Below are 24,344 nucleotides of genomic sequence, written 5' to 3' on the forward strand. Positions count from 1 at the left end.
ACTACACGTCCCAGGGCGCCTCAGGACTGGAACGCCTGCGCGAGAGCCCTGGGCACGGTGGGGGTGGGGCCGCCCCGGGCGGCGGGGGGCGGGGTCCGAGCGGGTTGTGTGGAGGCTTCAGACTCCGGCGCCATTTAGCGCGGAGAGTTTCCCGGGCGGACGCTGCTGTTCTTCTTCGGCCACTCGTACCCCCATCTTCGGTGACAGAGGCGCCTGGTGGGGGTGACTGTTCTTTTCTCTTCCTATCCCCTTCTCCCAGTCTTCTCGGTCTCCTCTACTCTTGGCCCAGAGAAGCAGCGGAGCTCGGGCCCGCGGTGAGCGGCCCTCCCCTCCCCACCGTTCCCTCCCTCCGTCAGCCCCCGGCACCGGCCCGGGAGGGGACGAGGGTTTGCCAGGCCCGGGGCGGGCGGGGAGGCCTCGGGGAAGGGGGGGCCCGCTCCTCAGGCGCCGAAGCTTCGAAGCTTCGGCTCCCGGCATCTGGGCGATGGGCTCTCTGTGAGACTGGTCCCCTCGCTGGGGGCGCGTGCGGAAGGAGGCGGCTGCCGAGTGACCGGAGCCGGGCCGCGGCCCTCCCTCGCCCTGCTCAGCCCCTCCCACCCCTGTGCCCTGGGGCTGCCACCGCCCGGGCGTCTGAGCTCGTCCCTGCCGCGCGGTGCCGCCGCCCTCAGGGCCTAGCCCGCCCTGCTCGGCGAGCGGCGGGACTTGAGCGGTCGTCGCATCCGCAGCATCCGCCTCGCCTCACTTCACCTCACCTCGCCTCGCCTCGCCTGGGTGCCGGCTCCCCTCGCCCTGCCCCTCATGACTGCGGCGCCTCTGCTGCCACAGCCCTGCCGGCCGCCGCGCGCCGCAGGATGGATGCGGACCGTGCGGCGCTAACCCCCGTGGCTCTGCACCTGAATCTCCCGCCGACGAGCCCGCCTCGTGAGCCGCAGCAGCTTCGGTGCCAGCAGCCGCCGCCGCAGCTGGGCCCAGAGTCCCGTGTCGCCTTCGGGGCTCCTTGTCAGTGTTGAGTGGGGAGTCGTCCGGTCCGGGTCGCTCCGAACCCGCTGTAGGAGCGGTGCCCTGCAGACATTCGCGGCTCCTGCGGGTGGGCCCTTCCTCTTTTCATTCTCCTATCCAGCCGCTCGCCTCACCCAGCGGACCAACCATGTCTGGCGGCGCCGCAGAGAAGCAGAGCAGCACTCCGAGCTCTCTGTTCCTCTCGCCGCCGGCGCCAGCCCCCAAGAATGGCTCCAGCTCTGATTCCTCTGTGGGCGAGAAACTGGGGGCCGCGGCGACCGATGCTGGAACTGGTAGGACCGAGGAGTACCGGCGCCGCCGCCACACTATGGACAAGGACAGCCGTGGGGCGGCCGCCACCACTACCACCACCGAGCACCGCTTCTTCCGACGGAGCGTCATCTGCGACTCTAATGCTACTGCGTTGGAGCTGCCTGGCCTCCCTTTCTCGATTCCCCAGCCCGGCGTCCCCGCGGTTGTTCCGCAGATTGCTCCATCAGAGCCCCACCGGGAGGAGACCTTGACTACTACCGCCGTTTCCCAGGTGGCCCAGCAGCCCCTAGTCACTGCTGCCCCTGGAGAACAAGCTGTCGCGGGCCCTGTCACCTTGACTGCCCCAAGCAGTACCAGCAAAGACCGCCCAGTTTCCCAGCCCAACCTCGTGGGGAGCAAAGAGGAGCCACCACCGGCGAGAAGTGGAAGTGGTAGCGGTGGTGGCAGCGCCAAGGAGCTGCAGGAGGAACAGAGACAGCAACAGGATGATATCGAAGAGCTGGAAACCAAGGCCGTGGGAATGTCCAATGACGGCCGCTTTCTCAAGTTCGACATCGAAATCGGCAGAGGCTCCTTTAAGACAGTCTACAAAGGTCTGGACACTGAAACCACTGTGGAAGTCGCCTGGTGTGAACTGCAGGTAAAGCCCCACCTACTTCTTTATTTTTACGGCCCTTGGATCCCAAACTTGGCTCTGTTCAGCCAGTTTATCGAGTTCACCCTTTACGTGTAATTCTGTTTGAGTGGAGAGGTGAGGCCAACTTTGGAAAGGAGTTGAAATTGGGAGAATGTGAAGCATGTACCTAGGTGTTTAAAAAGGTAAAAATTTTTGATATAGGAATTTGTTAGTAGACAGGAGGTGAAAGTCAGTATAAATATATGATTTCCTTGTTATTGGTTAAGTGTCTGGCTGGAAACTTGGAATTAATAGGGAAGTTTTTGAATTAGGAAAGTACCGAGTCTTCTTGCCCTGTGCATTTCAGTTTCATCAGAGCCTCTGTAGGGATGACCTGCCCTGTGTTTGAAGTCCTTATGTTAGAGGTGGTGTTTTCATTCCTGAGACCAGGTTGTTTTTTTAGAATAAAAGGGACCTTGTTCCTTTGAATATATCTTACTTGTTGGCTTCACAGACATTTAGTAAAAAGTAATTGTGAAGACTGTCTTTGCTCCTTTGGAATTTGTGCTCTGGGACTACTAAGATACAGTTATGTTTTTGCTATTGCTCTACCTAATGCTCTTTAAGATATATGGTAGCTAGCAGTAATCTGAATGTTGATTAAAAGGAATGACGTTAATTCATTTACTCTACAATAGCCATGCAAAATTGTGTCAGTGCTTTGAGAACTGTAATGTTATCATCGCCTTAATCTTATTATAAAAGATTTTTAAGCTAAACTTTTCCAAGAATTCAAAGGAATTACTAATGCTTCCCTTTTTTTAACACCCTAGGGAGGTTTTCCTGTTAAATAATGACATGTCATTCTGATGGACAAGTGTATTCTAGGTTTAAACGCTGGGTTACTTGTTGCTTGACATTTGTAGCACCTTGCTTTGACTGTTGTGCTCACAGGGGAGTGAACACAGACTATTGATAGAAGCAGAATTTCACTGAAGGAAAAGTTATAATCTACGGTATACATGAAAAATGCCATTACCCATATTCTTCTTGCCAAGACAGTGGACCAAGCTGAAATAGGATAGGAAAGTACCTGCATGATCTTGAAACTTCATGTTAATACTTAATCTTTTGAATGTCAGTTTCCAACTGACCAAGGCCATATCAAGCGTGAAAGAAAGGTAACACAGCATATGGAAGTAAACTTAAAAACTGACAAGTTCTTTAAGACCATAGTAATTTCTTTCTTTCTTTTTTTTTTTTTTTTGTGGTACCAGGTATTGAACCCAGTGGCACTTAACCACTGAATCACATCCCCAGTCCTTTTTTTTTTTTTAGTTTTTATTTAGAGACAGGGTCTCATTAAGTTGCTTAGGGTCTCAATAAGTTGCTGAGGGTAGCTTTGAACTTAAATTCTCCTGCCTCAGCCTCCCAAGCCATGGGGATTACAGAAGTGCATCACAATTTCTTAAATTATGTATTTGATATGGAACTTCTAAGCATTGTGAAGTAAAAACAACTTATTAATTTTATAGTGGTTTAGAGTTTGAAAGGTAACAGACTTTTTTTTTTTTTGGTACCAGGGCACTCAACCACCAAGCCACATCCCCAGCCTTATTTTGTATTTTATTTAGAGACAGGGTCTCACTGAGTTGCTTAGCACCTTACCACTGCTGAGGCTGGCTTTGAACTCTTGATCATTCTGTCTCAGCCTCCAAAGCCACTGGGATTATAGGCATGTGCCTTCACTCCCGGCTGTGCCACCTTGCCTGGCAATAGGCAGACTATTTTCTAGAAAAAGCCTGTCAAACTATATTCCTATAGTTAGTCAGACTCAAAAACTTAGGTCTGATTTCTTTTGGTGTTCAGGTAAAAATTTACAGGACGACATCTGTTTCTTTTTTGTACCAAGGATGCTAATCATCTGGGAATTTATTCTGTTATAATTTTATATTTCAATAGGTAATTTTTAGTGATTTTTGTTTCCTGTTTTAAAAGATTGGACCCAGTGAAATGTTGGGCATGTTATGGATTAATTTTGTTAATTTCAATTATTTCACTTTTAAGCCTTCACACAATGTGTATTTTCGCTTTATCATCTGGAATTTTCTGATAGTTTATTGTCTTAGAACTAATAATACAGGGCAAAAAAAATCGCCATTGACTGATGTCACAATGAGAACTGTCTAAGTGTCTCAGTTTTTCTAAGAACTCAAAACTTCTTGGATTTTTTAGTTTTTTATCTAGGCAGAGCATAATCAACCTAAGGAAAATCTTACATCACATAATAATTTTAAGCCAGTTTAGGATTTGGCTGCAGAACCAAATGCATCCTAGCTCATTGAGTGGTACCTTGGTTTAGAAACTTTCATGTCATTTTGCTTTTACAATTTTTCAATTTGTGCTACATGATTATCGTAGCCCAGGAATTCTTTATAACAGTAGTTGGGCAGTATTTTTATTTTTCTTGACCAGGATACTTGCAGTACATGCCTAATAAAGTATCAGTAGGTCAGTGTTTGAATTTTTGACTTTGGGTCTGAATTAAAGGACAAGCCAAAAGATTACTAAAACATTGGGAAGAAAGGAAAGCTTTTCACTAAATGTATACTTTTAACATGTTTATTTTTCTATAGCAAGACAAGGAAAATATTGTGTTTAGTTGTTAAATTAAAATTTTTAATTTTTAACTGGGAGAGATGGTGCATGCCTTTAATCCCAGCAGCTCCGGAGGATTGTAAGTTTGAGGCCAGCCTTAGCAATTTAGCAAGGCCCTAAGCAACTTAGTGAGACCCTGACTCAGAATAAAAAATAAAAAGGGCTGGGGATGTGGTTGAGCCCTTTGGTGTTCAATCCCTGGTTTTAAAAAAAAAAAAAATCTTAGTGTATTGAACCTGGAAGAAATTTTAGGTTATCATGCCCAACTAGGTCATAGAGTATACAAATAGACTGATGACAAGCAAAAATTAAACTGGTTAGGATCTAATAATTTAGGAGATGTTAAAACATTTGTAGTCCAAAAATGGTTAATAGTAATTTCAAATGAATAAATATTATTTTGATGTAGAAGGGGCTGTAAATTTCTAGAGAATTCTGGTTACTTAACATTTCAGGCTTTTGTTTGGGGTCTTCCTTTTTTTATTATTGTTTTAGTTGTAGATGGATAAAATATCTTTATTTTTATTTGTTTTTATGTGGTGCTGAGGATTGAACCCAGTACCTCACATATTAAAGGCAAGCACTCTACCACAGAGCCACAACCCCAGCCCTGGGTATTGCTTTCATCACTTTAAATGGATACACACACACACACACACACTTTGGGGGATGAGTGAGTGTGGTACAAAAATCAATCTACTTTCTGTCAAGCTATTTTTAGAGTTATGGTATGCATAATTATATAGTAAATCATCAATTCTTTTTCAAAAAAAGTATGTATTTTTTAGTTGTAGATGGATAATACCTTTATTTTTATGTAGTGCTGAGGATTGAACCCTGTGCCATACACTTGTTAGGCAAGCACTCTCCCACTGAGCTATAACCCCAGCCTGATTCTTTTTTTTTTTTTTTTTTTTTAATATTTATTTTTTAGTTGAAGTTGGTCAAAATACCTTTATTTTATTTATTTTTGTGTGGTGCTGAGGATTGAACCCAGGGCCTCATGTGCTAGGCGCATTCTACTGCTGAGTCACAACCCCAGACCTCTCATCAATAATACCCAGATAATACTTTGATACTTCAGTAATAACTGAGATGCTTTGAGTGAGATGTAGATTTCTTTACCTGGATTTATTAGGCAAATGGTATTCCTTAATTTTAATTTTAATACCCAGTTGCCATGGTCAGAAAATGTTACTGCTGGGTTGTATCATATACATTTCTTTTCTAGAGAGGGATGTCATTTAAAAAAAAAAAAAAAGCCAGTAAATTTGCTTTAAGGAAACATTAATATACAGATTTAAGAATAGTTTGTTTATTTAAATATACTTCCCCAGTTTGCCACTAAATAGTGAGTTTACTTGATGCAGTATGTGTTTCCAGATCTACCTGAAAGGGGAAGTCAAATCATAATTTTTGCTTATACTTGAGCACTAAGTAGACCTTAGTGATTACTTTTTTCTCTGGCTTTTAAGTTAAGGTTCGTGTCTATTGAGTGTATGATCTCAATGTTTTATGAAAAGTTTAGTAGTACTACAGAAATGGGAGATGGTTCTGTGACTCAGAAAATAATTTATGGGGCTGGGGGGCTGGGGATATAGCTTGGTTGGTAGATTGCTTGCCTAGCATGTATAAGGCTCTGGGTTCAATCCCCAGCACCATCTTTTTTTTTGGTACTGAGGATTGAAGTCAGGGCACTTCACCATTCAGGTACATCCCCAGCCCTTTATTTCATTTTTAAAAAATTTTTATTTATTTTTTAATTTTGAGAAAGGGGTTTTGCTGAGTTCCTTAGGGCCTAACTAAATTGCTGAGGCTAGCCTTAAACTTGGGATCCTCCTGTCTCAGCCTCTGGAGTCACTGGGAATACAGTGTTGTTGGGATTACAGGCATGCTCCATTCGGCCCGGATGTACTATAGTTTTTAAAATAAGTCATTGAATGGAATCTCCCTATTTGAATATTGAAGGATTTTTGTTCCACATTACTTTTTAAGTTTGTGCTGTATTCCTTATTTTTTAGAGTGAGAATCTGTAGTAACTTGCAATCCTGGGAACTACATTTGAGTTTGTTTTTTAAGTTTTGAAACTCACTGATTAGGAAGAAGTACTGGCAAAATTCAGATCACACCTTTACCTTTAAGTAAGGGTAGCTACTGTACAAATTAAAGAATGGTGATTTATTGGGGCTGGGGTTATGGCTCAGTAGTAAAGCGCTTGCCCAGGTGCTGGGTTCAATCCTCAGTACCACATAAAAATAAATAAATGAAATGGAGGTATTGTGTCCAACTATAACTAAAATAATAATAATAAAAAAATTGGTGATTTATTTTAAATAACCCTTTATTCTTTTTTTTTTTTTTTTGGTACCAGGTATTGAACCAGGTCACTTAACTTCTGAGTTACATCCCCAACCCTTTTTATTTTGAGACAAGGTCTCACTAAGACCTTAGGGCCTTTTTAAATTGCTGAGGCTGGCTCCTGAGTTGTTGGGATTGCAGGTTTGTGCCACAGTGCCTGGCTCCTTTGTTCTTTTTAAACTGGATAGAACAGAATTAAGTGACAGGATGATTTCAATTAGGTAAGATTTGATTTAAAATACATGTAGATATGTTGCTGTAGATAATAACTTTGTGGTGCAGGAATTGAGAATTAAATTTAGATTGACTTTTTTTTTTTTTTTTTAAAGATATAGTTCTTTCTTAGTCTTAGGAGTTTAAATGCTTTCAGTTTCTCTTATTTACCTTTTTTTGGGGGCAGGGGTGTGCAAAGTAACACAATTGTTCCTGGTCTAAGAACTTGCAAAGAGACTCTTTTGTGTAAAACAGATTGGGAGTCTTTTGTTGCCTGTTGACATCATTTCTTGATGTTAATATTGAAGTGTAACATCCTGGTCATTTGAAATTCATCCTAGTCCAACCCTGTGGGGAAAGTTTTTAATTAAAACTGTGGTCCCATTTTCAGAAATCATCCTACACCTGTTTTTTGGGTTTTCTGGTAGCTTTAAAATTGTTTTAGCTAAAACTCTAAAGTAGCTAAAGTAGTTACATTCAAATTATAATTCCTAAAAATCTTGGTATGCATGAAATAATTATGATCACAGTTCTTAGGTTTTTGCTTATACCAGTTCTTGAAGTTACATTGATAGATATTCAGTAACTTGCATTTTATTTTGAGACTTTTGGTTTTAACATAGGACAAATTTGTCTTTAGGAATAGGTGAGACTTAGTGTGATTCTAATTTAAAAATGTTTGAAGAGGACATTTTTCTGCAATATAACATAATAGTTAAGAACTAAACTGCCTAGATTTGAATCCTAACTCCACTACATGATTGTGTCACCTTGGGGCAAGTTCTGTGCTACAGTTTCCTATCTGTAAAATGAGTGTAAAGAGCATCTACTTTATAGTTATGATTAAGTGAATAAATATATGTAAAACTTGTAGGACAATACCTGACACAAAAATAGTAGCTATACTGATACAGCATCTTAACTTATATTGTCCTTTTGAGGGAGGGACTCAATGAAGATTTTGATTTATTTACATTTATGCTTAAAAATAGAAAACTATTACTGTTGGTATAAAACAGTTCCTTAGAAGAGGAACCCTGAGTTGAACATGTCATTGGTGTTTTCAATTTCCTAAGCTTTACTTGGCCTTTGCCTGACATTTACTTTCATGACCTGTCACTTTTTCTGAACTTCTTTATTTCCAGAATCTGCTAGATCTTTGTCTCATCTACTTTGCATGTACCTGGGAAGTATTCTTCCCTTTGGTGGATCTCATATGCAATCCTTAGTCTTTATCACGTTGAACTGAATTGAAGTTGTTTACATACTTTGTCTACTTCACTAGTCTTTGAAAGGTCACTGTAATGTAATAGAGTACTACATAATGAATAAGAACACCAAGGCAGAACACTTGGGGTTCTAAATTGACAGATTATCTGATCTTGAGTAAGGAATTGTAGTGCTGATTTATTAGCAACATGTCCAACTGATTTAGTATTGTTGAGGATCAACTGAAATACTATGATAAGGCACTTTGATAAATGTAGTGTTTTCCAGAGTATAACAGTAAAGGAACAACAAAAGGTTTAGTGCTGGGGATGGAACTAGGGCTTCTACATGCAAGGCAAGTGCTCTGCCACTGAGCTACACCCCCATGCCCACAAAAAGTACTTATATATTCAGTTTGAAGGATATGAGTTGTCACTTTTTACAAATTTAATATTTTAAACTTCTTAGATAAGTGTTTTAGGAGCTTTTCATTTGTTTAGGAGCTTTTCATTAGGCTCCCACTTCTGAGGCAGGTACCGTGCTCACAGTAATTCAAGGCAGATATTTTCTTAATTTTATGTGATCTTACCAAATCTAAGACAAGATAGCTTTTCAGACTGAAGAGAAATTGTCAGAAGCTCTTAAGAATGTTTTTATCTAGAAAAGGCTTATACCTTTGACAGTTGGCAGATTTAATTTTGTATGGAGATTTGGCTATTGATACTTTCTATGTGAAAGAAAAAGTGTCAGTAATCTGCTTGGTTTTCTAATTGACTTTAAAACAATATCTCCACCTTAATTTGATTTAATTAAAAAAATCTCAGGTAAGCTTTCATAAAAATTAACTTTCTACTGTTGTGACTTGTCTTGCAAAATTGCTATATTAAATGTGTTATTCTAGGGCTGGGGCTGTAGCTCAGTGCCTTCCACGTGTGAGGCACTGGGTTCAATCCTCAGCACCAAATAAAAATAAAGATATCGCATCTATCTACAACTAAAAAAAATAAAAATTTAAAAAAAAACAATAAACATGCTATACTAAATGAATATGTCAATGATTTTTAGAAAAGACTCACAGGCAAATGGTTTTCTCAGGAATTCAAGAATTCTTAGGAAATGAAACGGTTGAATTTAATTTAGTTGGAACAAATAAAAAAATGAAGAATAATTTTTCCAGCTACTGGCGAGGTTGAAGCAGAAGGATCACAAGTTCACACCCAGCCTCCTGGGCAGCTTGTTGAGACCTTGTCTCAAAAGAAAAAAAAAAAAAAAAGAATGAGTTGGGATGTAGCCCAGTAGTAGAGCACCCCTAGGTTCAATCCTCAGTACCACTAAATAAAATAAATAAAGAGTGGGAAATATGCTCAATATAATCAGTGTACTTGTGTCAATTAAGAAAAACCATGAAGCATGATGGCTCACATTCCTAATCCTACTAGGGAGCTGAGACTGGAGGAGTGAAAATTCGAGGCCAACAAAAGAAAAGGTCTGGGAATTTGGTAGAGTGCCTCTGAGCTCAATACCCAAGACCCCTTCTCCCTCTGAAAAAAGAAAATCTATACATCTTACCATCATTTCTGTATATATGTTTTTGTGCCATTGAGGTTCAATGAAGTTGTTTACATACTTTGTCTACTTCACTAGTCTTTGAAAGGTCACTGTAATGTAATAGTTCATTCAGTTTCTTAATAGAGCCAGATCTGAGTGGCGGTTTTTGTTTTGGTGAACATATAGGCAGTGTTTACATTAATCTTACATGAATTAAACAGACTAATGTGTAAACAATGGGAGATTAAATTAATTAGTGAATCAAGTCATTAATGATGTATACTTTTTCTATTAGAAGATAGAGGTTAACAGATTATTTGGGATTACAAATTTGCAGTGGGTTTAAGGAGTGGCTTCCAGTGGTCAGGAAGTTGAGAAAGTAAGTGAAGGCCATTTCTTTTGGCAAGGTTGAATGAACAGGATCAGGGAAGACTGGATAATAAGCAGAAGACATGATGGAGGGCGAGATGAATTGAAGGTGAAGCGTGAAGTGAACTATGGATTGTGTCAACTTTCACTTAGTATCTGTCCTAAGAATCTGTTCTAAGCCAGTTACTGTTTTAGGTTTGGTTCTTTGTGGATAGTTAAATTCAGTCCAAATAAATTTTCATATTTCATGTCATTTATCAATAAGTTTCGAGAATCCTTACTTGTATTTGGTGTAACGTGTTGATTCTTAAACAGTTACTTGTTTCTTTCCTATAATCTCTGGCATTCATGCTTTTTTGCATAACAGTATTGTGAGGTATACTTTATAAATGGAGTACCTCTGTGAATTACTGTCTTTGCATGTCACTTGAGACAGCTAGATTTTAAGTAAAATTTCATTACACAGAAGGTTCTGAATTATTTTATCTTTCCTAGTTAAAATGGACTTAAAAAACAACAACGGGAGGGGCTGGAGTTGTGGCTCAGTGTAAAGCACTTGCCTGGCATGTGTGAGGCTCTGGGTTTGATCCTCAGCATCATATATAAATAAATAAAAATGGAAAGAAGATCTATTGACAACTTAAAAAAACAGGAAGCTTAAAACTACACACACACACATATACAGTTACTTTCTTCACGCTTTGTATTTTAAGTAGTGTTTGCAAAGTGTTCTTTGATAACTAATGTATTAATAATTACTAACAATTATTTACCCACCTATTAGGCTCCCACTTCTGAGGCAGGTACCATGCTCACAGTAATTCAAGGCAGATATTTTCTTAATTTTATGTTTGAGGTTTAATCATTTGTTTAAAATCACATGGGTTCTCATTCTTTACACTATGTCTAGTTAAACCACAAAGTTTGAGTTCTAGTGAAATTTTAAATCTTTTGCTCCATTTAGCAGTTACAATTTATGGTGGAGCATCTTATACCTTTTATTCTTTTTCTTGAAATAGATCTCCACTCAAATGACCTTTTTTGGCAGTGTAAATGTATAGATTCTCTAAGGAGGAGGCTAGATTGTTTTATTATTGTCATTGGTCTTAGTCTAAATAATTTCTGTATATAAGGATTATCTATGGTCATGTGACTTAGTTTTATTTACTTTGTACGTTGAAGTGATCGTTTCTTAGCTTAGTTACTAATACTGTGAATTGACTTTTCTCTCTCTCTCTCTCTTTTTTTTAACCTTGTTACTCCGCCATTCCTTCACTGTTTATTTTGACATGTCATATATGCTACTGAGAAGGATTTGGCTCTTGTTTGTTTGAATACCAAATGGAATCTCATTTAAATCATTTAACTATGTTTGAAACTCTCTGGAATGTCTAATTTATTTAGTATTGTAATGGGAATAAGATGGTCCCTTACCTCCAGTAAGGTTTTCATATAATTGAAGTTTTGTCCTCGGAGTAGTAATATTTTGTATTTCCTTGTTCTTTTAAATGGAGGATCTGAATCTTTGCAGAAAATGACTGAGAGCACCAACTATTATATTAAATAAGAGTATGCTTAAAGGTTACTTGGTGGGCACTTTACCCTTATTATATTCTTGGAACTCTGAAGGTTTTGAAAAAGTAGTTGTCGCTCCAGTTTTCCACAACTCAGCCTTCTCTTGTGGCAGTGATTACTGCTTGTTGCTGTTGGCACATTTGTATCAGTCTCCTTATTAATGGTTGCTTCTGGTATTCTGAACTGGGCAACTAAATTGCCATTTTTGTTAAAGTTTGTTTAGATGTTTTAAAGGTAAATAAGTATTAGTAAAAATCATTAGTGGGTTGTATTTGTGCTGTTGAGGTCTTACTTTCTGGCTTTGGTTGTTTTTCTTCTAAGTGATTGTGAAGAAGTAAAGTAATAATGTGCTGTAATAATGAGATTGTGGGGGTGTAATTTGTTGGTGCTGTTTTATTTAATTTAGAGCATTTGATTTAACCTGATTTAAACCTGATAGAGGGTACTATTTATTTATTTATTGGTACTAGGGATTGAACCCAGGAGCACTTAACCACTGAGCCACATTCCCAGCCCTTTTTATATTTTATTTTGAAATAGGTTCTTGCTGAATTTTGAATCTATTTTGAATAGGTTCTTAGGGTCTCACTAGCTTTGAGCCAGCCTCCTGCCTCACCTTTCTGAGTGGCTGGGGTTACAGGCTTGCGCCACCATACCCGGTATGCTACTATTGTTTATTATTTGGCTAGCATTGGGTTATGAAAGTTCATAGACTGTTGGGTAAGAGTTTTTCTTTTTCCTAAAATACTCTTTTAAAGATAATTCACGTTTGGGCTGGGGTTGTGGCTCAGTGGTAGAGTGCTTGTCTAGCCTGTGTAAGGCACTAGGTTCCATTCTCAGCACCACATATAAATAAAATAAAAGTCCATTGACAACTAAAAGAAAAATATTAAGTAAAAGAGATAATCCATATTTATCACTAGTTTTATATGTATTTCTGGGATTTGAGATTTCAGCTTTAGGAATAATGTAGGTAAAACCTGCATGATACTTTAGCAGTTTGGTATAAGGTAATATCATTTGCTTCTGTAACCACCAGCAGAGACTATGAGTACATCATCCTATAGATTTGGATTCCTTGGTGTTCTTTGTACTAATATAATTTCTTTTGTTTAGGTCAAACAATCCTATGCTCTTTTATACCAGGGGTAATCCATGCTTGGGTACACAAGTTCTCACCTCTAATTATGGCAGATTTTTCAAAATATTTCTGTGTGGTAGAATACATGGGTCAGTAGAGACTTTTGGCTTTTGTTAAAATACAAATCAACCTTTAATCCCCAAGTATTGGTTTAGACTTTAATTCTTCAGTCTTTCAAGGTAAATTCCTTTACTGTGTACATATTTGGAGGAGGGACTTTTCTACCAGGGTAATTGATTCAGGGTCCGTTAAGTACTCCCCTCCCCATTTTTTAAATTGGTGCATTATAGTTGTACTTGATGGAATATGTTGTTACATATTTGTACATGCACACAATAACAATGTAATTTGGCTAATGTCATCCCCTAGCATTTCCTCCCTCTCTTGCCCGCTTTCCACCGCCTTGGTCCCATTCATTTCCCTTTGATTTTTAGGAGATTCACTTCACCTTTTTTTCCCCTTTTTCCTTTCTAGCTTGAGTGTATGAGAGAAAACGACTTTGTAAGTTTGACTTATTTCGCCTAACATGATGGTCTCTAGTTCTATCCATTTTCTTGTAGATGACATAATTTCATTTTTCTTTTATGACGGAATAAAATTCGTTGTGTGTGTATACCACAATTTCCTTATCCATTCATATGCTGATGGACACCTAGGCTGGTTCCATAGTTTGGCTGTTTTGAATTATGCTGCTATAAACATGGCTATGTGTGTATCACTGTAATAAGATGACTTAATTCTTCAGGATAAATATTGAGGGAGGGGTGTAACTGGGTCATATGGTAGTTCCATGCCTACTCTTTTGAGGAACCTCCATAGTGGAGGAGGATTTCCATAGTGTTGTACTGATTTACAGTCCCATCAATAGTGTAAAAGTGTTCCTTTTTCTCCATATCCTTTCCTGCATTTATTATGATTTGTATTCCTGATGAGTCGTGAAACATGAAATCTCAGGGCAGTTTTGATTTGCATTTCTCTAATTACTTATAATGTTGAACATTTTTTCATGTATTTGGCTTGTTGGTATTTCTTTTGAGAAGTATCTGTTTAATTCATTTGTCCATTTATTAATTGAGTTATATGATTTGTGGGGGTGTCAAAATTTTTGAGCTTTTTATATATTCTAGATATTAATCCTTTGTCAGAAGAGTAGCTAGCAAAGATTTTCTCCCATTCTTTGGGTTTTCTTTTCTAATTCCTACTTGTTTCCTTTGCTGTGCAGAAGCCTTTTAATTTTATGCCATTCCATTTATTAATTCTTCACATTATTTCTTGAGCTTTAGGGGTTGTATTGAGAAAGTTGTTGCCTGTGCCTGCATGCTGGAGTGTTGACCCTGTGTTTTCTTCCAGGAGTTGCATAGTCTAATTCTGAGGTTTTTCGATCCATTTTTTATTTGATTTTTGTGCAAGGTGAGAGATAAGGGTCCAGTTTCATTCTACATATGGATTACCAGTGTTATAAAACTTTTTGGCTGAACCATATTCCCAGCCCTTTTAAAAATTTTTGAAAATTTTGAGACAGGATCTCATTAAACTGCTTAGGGCCTCAATAAATTGCTGAGGCTGTCCTTGAATTTGGGATCTTCCTGCCTCAGCCTCCCAGAGCCACTGGAATTAACAGGTGTGTGTGTGTATGCGCCCCACACCTGGCTTTCTCCATTTTGTTTTAGTTTTTGGCATACTTTTACACACCTTATCTTAGGTCAGTATTATTTAATATTGTTGATAGGGAAAGCTTTTACCAAGTGAAATATAGAACCTACTACATTCTTTTTTCAGGTTCTGTTTGCTTCAGGTAATTAACTCAGAAGGGCCACTCAATTCATAGATCGAAGAAGTGCTCCTAAGTGAATTGCTCCTTCCTACCTAGACAAAAAAACAGAAAAGGCCATCAGCAACTTACAAATGGTAGACTCGCCACTTAAATATTTGTTCTGCTTAACTAAGTATCCTACTACCCTACCTACTTCACAAGAGATGCTAGTTTAGATTTTATTTTTGGTAGACAAGTTATTTGTGTTGTATTCTTTATGTCTCCCTAGCTTTTTTCTTTTTTTGGACACAAGTACCATAGCGATATTTGCTGGTGAGTATCCTATGTTTATAAATAACTGTTTGCTTTGTATGAGAATCATGAAAATCTTGACCAATTTCTTTCTATCTTATAAGGGCAGAAATGAAACTGCCATACTATCCATAATCACCACTATCATAGTCTTACAAATCTTTAATGAGTAGTATATACTTGGTGGTGCGAATACATTATTAGTTTAATGTTTTAGACATCTATTTAAAGTTGACTTCTTCAATAGTAAATACTTACCTAAATGTTATACAATGCAGTTTTGTTCTTATTATCTTCTGATATGGTAATACTTGAAAAAAAACCAATTCTTGACTATGAAATACTATAAAATATAGCAATTTTTTTCCCTATTTTCTAGAAACTGCCTTCTGTGGCCTTGTTATTAAAGTTTCCATTAGATTTGTGGGTTTTTGGGGGGTGGGGTGGGGGATTAGACTCAGGGGCACTCAACTACTCACTGAGCCACATCTCCGGCCTTTTTTTGTATTTTATTTAGAGACAGGGTCTCACTGAGTTGGTTAGTGCCTTCCTTTTGCTGAGGCTGGCTTTGAACTCCCTAACCTCCTGCCTCAGCCTCCCAAGCCACTGGGATTACAGGTATGCACAATGCAGGGCTCCATTAAGTTTTTTTGTTTAATAATTGATGTTGGCTTTTTTTTTTTAATTTTTTTTTATTTTTATGTGGTGCTGAAGATCGAACCCAAGGTCTCATACATGCGAGGCGAGCGCTCTACCGCTGAATCACAACCCCAGTCCTCCATTAAATTTTGATGACTTCTTTACTTTCTTCTTTTTTTGAGGGATGGGGTGTGGTACTGGGGATTTAACCCAGGGGTGCTTTCCCATTTACTACATCCCCATCCCTATTTATGTAAAAAATTTAACCTTTATTTTTATTTTTTTGTAGTTGTAGATGAACAGAATGCCTTTGTTTATTATGTGGTGCTAAGGATTGAACCCAGTACCTCACACATGCTGGGCAAGTGCTCTGCCACTGAGCTACAGCCTCATCCCTTAACCTTTATTTTTAATTTATTTGTTTTTTCTTTTATGTGGTGCTGAGGATTGAGCCCAGTGCCTCACCCTCTGTACCACTGTCCCCTATTTATTTTTTATTTTGAGACAGGGTCTTGATAAGTTGTGTAGGGCCTCACTAATTTGCTAAGGCTGGTTTCAAACTTGTGATCCTCCTCTCACAGCCTCCCCAGTACCTGGGATTATAGGTTGTACCATCACACTTGGAGACGTCCTTGCTTTATGCATAAGATATTCTAGATTCATTTTATTATTTTACTCCAGCCCATACCAGCCATTTATCTTGGAGCCCTGATTCCTTTTAGTATAGAGTGGTACTCAGAAAATAAGATCTGGGTGCCAGATCTTAAAAAAAAAAAAACTGGGGCATTGCTATTTCCAGGTTCTTTCAGTGAAGAATTGGTTGTCTTACAGAATACCATAAATTGGGTAATTTATAAAGAACAGAAATTTATTTTTTCACAATTGTGGTCTGGGAATGCCAGGATCAAGGTAGTGGCATCTGGTGAAGATTTTCTTGCTGGATCCTCACACTGTGGAAGATAGGAGGGCAAGAGAGAACAAATCCATACCAGAAAGTCCCGTTCGACCAACGTTAATTCATTCATGAGGGCAGAACTGCCACTTTCCATCCCTGTTATATTGGGGATTCAATTTCCAACATGTAAATTTTGGGGAACACACTCAAACATAGTAGTTAGTTTTCTAACATAGTAGTTAGAAAATATTTAAGTATACGTGTGTGTATATTTATTTCTATATCTATATGAATTAAAAGCCATGAGTTGGGCTGGGGGCTGGGGTTGTGGCTCAGTGGCGGGGCGCTTGCCTTGCACGTTCGCGGCCCTGGGTTCGATCCTCAGCACCACATAAAATAAATAAAATAATTGTGTTCAACTACAACTAAAAAAAAAATTTAAAAAAGCCATGAGTTTACATTGATAACTCCTATTCCAGTTCAAAGTAGGGTTCATTCATACTTTCCCTTTTTCTGTATTTATACCTTCAAGAGTAAGAAATCTGGTTCCTATTATCTAAATATATGCACTAATTTGCAAAATCCCCCTGAACACATAGCTAGTCTCTTAACTTCTTTGGGTTGATGTCCCTTCTAGGCAGGTCTTTAATTGCAGTAGGGCTGCCATATCTGCTTAGTCTAATATCTCACTCTCTGATAGCAGTACTCTTAAATTAATTTATTTTCTCTGTCCTTTACTTTCTTTTCGATGTAGCTTTTTAGCTTCAAAGTTAAACATATGATATAAACCGCCCTTAATTTTTTTTTTTGGTGGGGGGGTCACAGGAGAAAGATTGCAGTAGTGGAGGAGAGCTTTTCCTTACCCAGATCCAAAGTCATTCCCTATAAACACAGATAACCACTATGAATCTAAACATCAGGTTCAGTGTTTTTCAAAAAATATTTTTTAGTTACAGTTGACACAATACCTTTATTTTATTTATTTATTTTTATGTGGTGCTAAGGATTGAACCCAGCACCTCACACATGCTAGGCAAGTGTTTTTCTGGTTTTTAAAAAAATTTTAACCTACTTTTATCATTGTGTACATCATGTCATGTTTACACTGAGAGCCAGTGTTATTAGAAACTTCCATTCTGTTTGAACACCAAATTATCCTAGAAGTTGTCTTTCATGGTTTTTCAGTTTATGGTATCTTAGAGCTGTGCTGTTCATTATGGTAACTACTAGCCACATGTGGTTATTGAGCACTTGAAATGTAGCAAATGTAGCTAAGGTTGACAAAGGAATTGAATTTAAATTGTGTGTGGGGGTGGGTACTGGGAATTGAACTCAGGGTTGTTCTACCACCGAGCTACATCCCTAGTCTTTATTTTGAGACATGGCCTTGCTAAATTGTTGAGGCTGGCCTTGAACTTATGATTCTTCTGTCCCAGCCTCTCAAATTGCTGGGATACAGGCCTGTGGCACCTACTATGCAAGGCCCTGAATTTTAAAATTTTTATTCAGTTTTAATGAACTAAAATCCAAAAACTTATATAAGATTTTAAAGTATGGTTGGAATGAGTTGGCTTATGTATATCTACTTTATAACAAATCTAATCATGAAAAAAGTTATTTCATGCTTTGTAAATTGTGTGAAATCGAAATACAGGTCAAATGTTTCCTTGCTTGCTCCCCCTAGTACTAGGGTACTAGGGGTTGAATTTAGGGCCTCAAGTGTGCTAGGTAAAGTGCTCTGCCACTGATTTATATACTCAGCCCTTTCTTAAAAAAGTTAATTTTATTTTGAAACAGGGTCAGATTGCCCAAGCTGGCCTTGAACTTGGAATTCTCCTGTTTCAGCCTCCCCAGTGGCTGGGATTTACACGCTTGTCCAACTTGTTAAATATTTCTGATGAAAATTTATGATATTAAAACATTTCAGCAGGACCCAGAAAGTCATGCCTGTCATCCCAGCTAGTCTAGTGGCTGAGGCAGGAGGATCAAAAGTTGGAGGAAGATCTGTTTCAAAAAAGAGAGAGAGAGAGGGAGAGGCCTGGGCATGTAGTTTTGTTTTCCCCTAGCATTCACAAAGCCCTGGGTTCAATGTCCCCAGTATTAATCCTCAATTTTTTTTCAATTAAAAAAAATGAATTTCAAGTTGAAATGATAATATTGGATATATTGGTTAAATAAATACAAATATTAATTTCATGTTTCTGCCCCCGCCCCCATACTCTGGGGATCAACCCAGAACTTTGCACATATTAGAGGCAAGTGCTCTGCCACTGAGCTTCATCCCAGTTCTTTTCTTTTTACAGTTTTAACATGGCTACTGGAAAATTTAAAATTGCACTTAGCTTGACATTATGTTTCTGTTGACTGTCACTGACTTAAGCTATTTTGCTAAATAAAATGTTGTAGAAGAGCTGATGCTGCAGTAAGTTTACTACTTCCTTTTAAAAATATCTTAGCACCTTCCTTTTTATGGTTTCTTTCATTAGCACCCTTGCAAACTAATTCTTTAGCTTTGTCAAACAGAAATTTGGGGTTTTAAAATGTTGTTTTTTGGTTTGTGGTGTTTTTATAACCTGATTATTATAACTGGAATGCCTGTTTAAATTTTTATCTTATTTTTGTCATTTACCAGCATATCTGCTTCAGAAATGATATTTCTTACGGTTTTGTTCTTTGAATATGGTAGCCATTGCTAAAAGCATAGTAGCATTCAAGTGTTTACTACAAATATCTTAAAATATTTGGTAATTAGGTTTGTCTATTTTAGATAAAACTACTTGTTCATGTTTGGATATATAGTTAATGTATAAACTTGCTGTTTTATATCCTTTAATTCTAGCTGTTGTTGCTCCTTAAACTTGTTAACTAATTTAGTGCTCATTCATATATCTTTTTTTTTTTCTTTTTTCTTTTTGGTACCGGGGATTGTACTTGGGGGCACTCAACCACTGAGGCACATCTCCAGGCCTATCTTGTATTTTATTTAGAGACAGGGTCTCACTGAGTTGCTTAATGCCTTGCTGTTGCTGAGACTGGCTTTGAACTCATAATTCTCTTGTCTCAGCCTCCTGAGCCACTCGGATTATAGGCGTGCATGGCTTCATTCAAATCTGTGTGTGTGTGTGTGTGTGTGTGGTGCTGGGGATTGAACTCAGGGCCTTGTACATGGGAGGCAAGCTGTTAAATTGATTTTTTTTTTATTATCTTTTTTATAAAAAGGAGACTTTGTAGTTCAACTGTTGCATGAAGATTTTCCAAAATAATTAAATTCTTGATTGTGCCTCCACACAAAAAAATAAGGGTGAAAAGATACTAGTGAAGGGCTGGGGCTGTAGCTCAGTGGTAGAGTGCTTGCCTTCCACTTGTGAGGCACTGGGTTCCATCCTCAGCACCGCCTAAAAATAAATAAATAAATAAATAGATTGTACCTATCTACAACTAAAAAAAATTTTTAAAAAAGATGTTAGTGAAAATACAGTTAACTGCTTTGTTTTAATAAAGTTCTATGATATGTATTTGAGATGCCATTACCATGCTTTTCAAACAGTTAATGACCACAGAAGCCCATTTTCCTTTTGTATAAAGTCTTTTGATTGTTTATAGCTACATGTTAATTTGATTTTAATTAACTTTTTTGAGTTATACACTTTATTTCTACTTTAGTTTTTGTACATCCTTTCCCTTTCTCTCCCCACACCTCTCTTTTTTCCCCTACCCCCTGGTTCTGGAGATTGAATCCAGGGCTTCTCACCCATGCTATACAAGTACTCTGCCACTGAATTATATTCCTAGTCCTTTTTCTAAAATTTTGAGACAGGGTCTCACTTAAGTTGCCCAGTCTGGCCTGGAACTTGCAATCTTTCTGCCACAACCTCCAGGGTAGCTGGAATTACAGGCAAGCACCAATAATTTTTTTTGGAGGGGGGGTGCAGTTTTGGGGATCAAACTACTAAGCTATAACCCACTCATTCCCTCCATTCTTAAATCACACACAAAAAGAGGGTTGGTTGGTTTGTTTTTTCAAAAGAGGTTTTTAAAATAATTGTAGCAGTACTATATTCTTATAAAAATGGGGAAATGAGAGGAGGGGAAAAAAAGCAATAAGAATCACCCACAGTCAATAACTTTATCAAGAAATAAGCACTGTTACCATTTATAACATTTGTAAAATTCTGTGTGTCTGATTTTTGTTTTTAATAGCTGTGATCATACTCTATGGTAGTATAGTTTGCCTGTCTTACCAAATAGGAAAAGTACTAAAAATTGAGATTTTTTAGGTAACAACAAAATGTTTGTACACTTTAATCAGCCCGAGGGCATGTGTATATATAGTTGTATGACAGTTCACCTGATGTATTTCTTAGAAAAATCATTTCCGGTGATACAAATTTGAAATTTTAAATAAAAACCTGTTTTTTTTTGTGCATGTACTTACAATTGTTATTGATATTTTGTGCTACTGAAAAAGCAGTTTTCAGTTATATAATTTATGTTTTGATCTTGAGGTTCAAATGTACAACACTTGAATATGAGTATTGTATATATTATTATTTTTTAATTCTCAGAGAAAATTAATTAGAATGTTTGGAATGAATTAGAAAGTCTGCATTTGTGGAAATGCAAATATTTAGTTCATTCAGTCTAGAAAATTGATCATTGATATATTCAATCACTGGCTGGGGATGTGGTTCAAGCGGTAGCGCACTCGCCTGGGTTCGATCCTCAGCACCACATTAAAAAAAAATAAAATAAAGATATATTCAATCACTCTGAACAAAAATTTAAAAATCAGTTTGATGTATTGCAAAGCTAATTTTCAGCTTTTGTTTAGAGATTTGCAAGAGAGTTTATTTGTTGCTTCCCAGATGATTTGGGGCATTATCAAAATACTTTAAATCAGTGGTTTGTTTTTAGAACAATATTACTATGTTGTTCAGAGATTTGTAAGAGCCAGGTGTGAGAGACTTTAATAACACTGAAAATACTTGAAAATTGTATGAGGAAGTTTAGTTTTGTATATTGACTAAGCTACCAAGGGAAAAAGGCTGAGTGTGCTTTTTCCACTTCCTACCCACTTAAGATTTAACTTAAGTCCACTTCCTTTATTTAATTTTTTTGGTTAAATTTATCCTCGAGCATACCAAAATGTTTTAAAAATATAGGAAATTCTTAATGCATTTAAAGGGAACTACTTCCTAATCAGTTTTTATCCCCCATTGGAAGTAATATATACTCAGTGACATCTTAGAAAACAGGGAAAATTAGAAACCAAAATAACCCCACTAAAGTTCCATCACTAAAAAACAGTGCTAATCTATTGCTTTGATATGTTTTCCTTTGGTCTCCCTCCACCTTATGATGGGTTTTATATTTATTCAACAAATATTTATTGAACTCCTATGTCTCTGTTGCTGTCTTAGGTAGCAAAGAGAGAATAAAAACTCTGTCCTTGTGGAACTTACATTCTGGTAGAAAATTAGATTTGTGTGTATTTATAAATCCTAGTAATTTTGAAATTCATTGTCACATAAAAATTAGTATAAGTATTTTTAACAGCTGTATGAGAGTTCCTTATATGATTTGCATTTTCCCTCCCCATGATAGATATTATTTTATACTATAAATACAGTTTGGCATGGGTCTTAACTCCATAAGGTTATAACTATGAAATATTGTATTCCTGATATACGAAAATCAATTGTAATATGCCATGTCTTCACTTTGTTTATTAGTTGGTCATTACTGTCCCCTCACTATTTCCATCTTTGTAGAGCTCCATACAGTCTAGAACTTTATCGGGAAAGGCCTTACAATTCTTTTATCTACATTTCTTGTCACTGACATGCCCACTCGGGGCACTGCTGGCCTCAAGCTTGCTATAGAATATCTTGGATAATAGGATCTTTTGCAGAATTTTCCTGAGCAAAGTTTTTGCATTTTTACTTCAACATCATCTTCCCCTGTCCCTGTAGCTCCTGTGGGGAGGATTATAGGAATCTACATGAACTTTCAAATCCCTCTTTTTTTCCTCCCAGCATTAACTTTTCACTTTATTCCTTCTATCCTCTCCCTCCATAATGTAGTCCAGATTATCTTCTGATTGCTGGTTTATTTTTTTGAGATGGAGTCTTGCTCTGCTGCCTTAGGCTGTCCTTGAAATCTCTGTAGTCTTGCTTCAGCCTCACAAGTAGCTAGGATTACAGGCCTCTGCTAGTTGATTTTCCTAAAGTAATCAAAAGACTCCAAGGCTAGGAGAAAGGAATTTACCTATTAAGTTGTGTAATTAAAAAACATAAATAAATCGGTACCTCACTCTTTGTAACTATTAGGATTAAATTTCAGAAAGAATTAATGATTCTAAGGGTATGAACATTTAAATACTTTCTATGCATTGCCAGTTTATTTTTTGAGAGTTTGTATTTTTAGTGACCTGAGAGTTCACTTCACTGCCCATTTATCAATATTACATTAAATAGTTCTCATTGTAATTTTTCTTTGAAACTTTTCTCTGTATACTTGATTACTAATTTCTTTTGCCATTTGATGTATTTTCTTCCCAAATCAATTTTCACAAATTTCTTATATCAAAATTAATAATCCTTTTATATTTTCTGCAAATATTTTTCAGTGCTGAGAATTTAGTGCCAATAGTATAGTACTCTTTATGCCATCCCATAGTTTCATCATCTTCTGGTTTTATTCTTTTTTCTTCATTACTTTTAAGTACAGTGAATCTTCCCTCTAAAGTTGATAAGTGAATTTCTAATCTCTTACCTTCCTGGTAATGATTTTTAAAAATCATATAAATTTTAAAAAATATTTATACGACCTTCTAATCAATATTTGAAATTTTACCTTTGCATTTACATTGGTGGTTATTCACTGATTTTTATGTTCTGTATTAATATTTAGAGAGTAAATTAAGACATTACTTGATAAGTTCAGGTAAATGGCACATTAAATAATTAAACTGTTTCTTATAATACAGTTTTCTTATAATACAATTTACACAACTTATTTAAGATGTGTAAATTTCTGTCTTATTAGGATGTGTTGTATTTCCAGAGTGTAAGGTGCAATTTGATTAAAAAAAAATTGAAGTGTGTACTTAAAGGATTTATGCTCTGGAAATGGTGAGTAAAAGGTGGAAGATTTGATATTATTTGTGGACCAGGCACTGTGTTTCACACATGTATTCTCATTTAATAGCAAGAGATTAATCTCATGTTACATACAAGACTGAAATAATTTGCCAAGAACACAACTAGCAATTGGTAGAAGAGGGAATTGAACACAGATCATTGTTTGTTTTATAAAATTCCTATCTTAAAGGCTAGTATGAATCTGATTTTATAATTATCTTGTGTCGCATACTAAAACATATTGTTCAGCTTGTTTGTGACCCAAAGACCAATCTGATAATTTTTCAGTCTTCAAAAAAGTCTCATGTTATATCTTAAATATGTGAAGTTAAAATTAGGTCTCAGGGGCTGGGGATATGGCTCAAGTGGTAGGCCGCACGGGCGTGCGGCCCGGGTTCGATCCTCAGCACCACATACAAACAAAGATGTTGTGTCCGCCGAGAACTAAAAAATAAATATTAAAAAAATTCTCTCTCTCTCTCTCTCTCCCACTCTCTCTTTTTTAAAAAAAAAATAGGTCTCAGTGTGTTGTTGCTGTGTATGGGATTTGTAACTGGGCTGGTGCTTCGGGATAGAAGTCATATATTATGGTTTTCCAAGGACTTCAAGAGGCAGTTAAAAAAAAAAAAAAAAAAGCAAGGGAT

The 24,344-nt window shown here is 37.5% G+C and overlaps 1 protein-coding gene across 10 annotated transcripts in view; it reads left to right on the top strand.

The window, feature by feature from the left end:
• The first annotated feature begins 979 nt into the window (after positions 1–979).
• Wnk1 (WNK lysine deficient protein kinase 1) overlaps positions 980–24,344 on the top strand; it is a 135,572-nt gene continuing 112,207 nt past the window's right edge. For 3 of the 10 annotated variants that reach the window (XM_071610291.1, XM_071610293.1, XM_071610292.1), the window contains exon 1: positions 980–1,912. In XM_071610291.1, the coding sequence (XP_071466392.1) occupies positions 1,148–1,912 (765 nt within the window). In that variant the 5' untranslated portion in view covers positions 980–1,147. The remainder of the gene's footprint in view (positions 1,913–24,344) is intronic. The other 7 variants (XM_071610294.1, XM_071610295.1, XM_071610297.1 and 4 more) reach the window with 7 other exon arrangements.

This window comes from Marmota flaviventris, chromosome 3, assembly GCF_047511675.1.
Source record: "Marmota flaviventris isolate mMarFla1 chromosome 3, mMarFla1.hap1, whole genome shotgun sequence".
Lineage (NCBI taxonomy): Eukaryota > Metazoa > Chordata > Mammalia > Rodentia > Sciuridae > Marmota > Marmota flaviventris.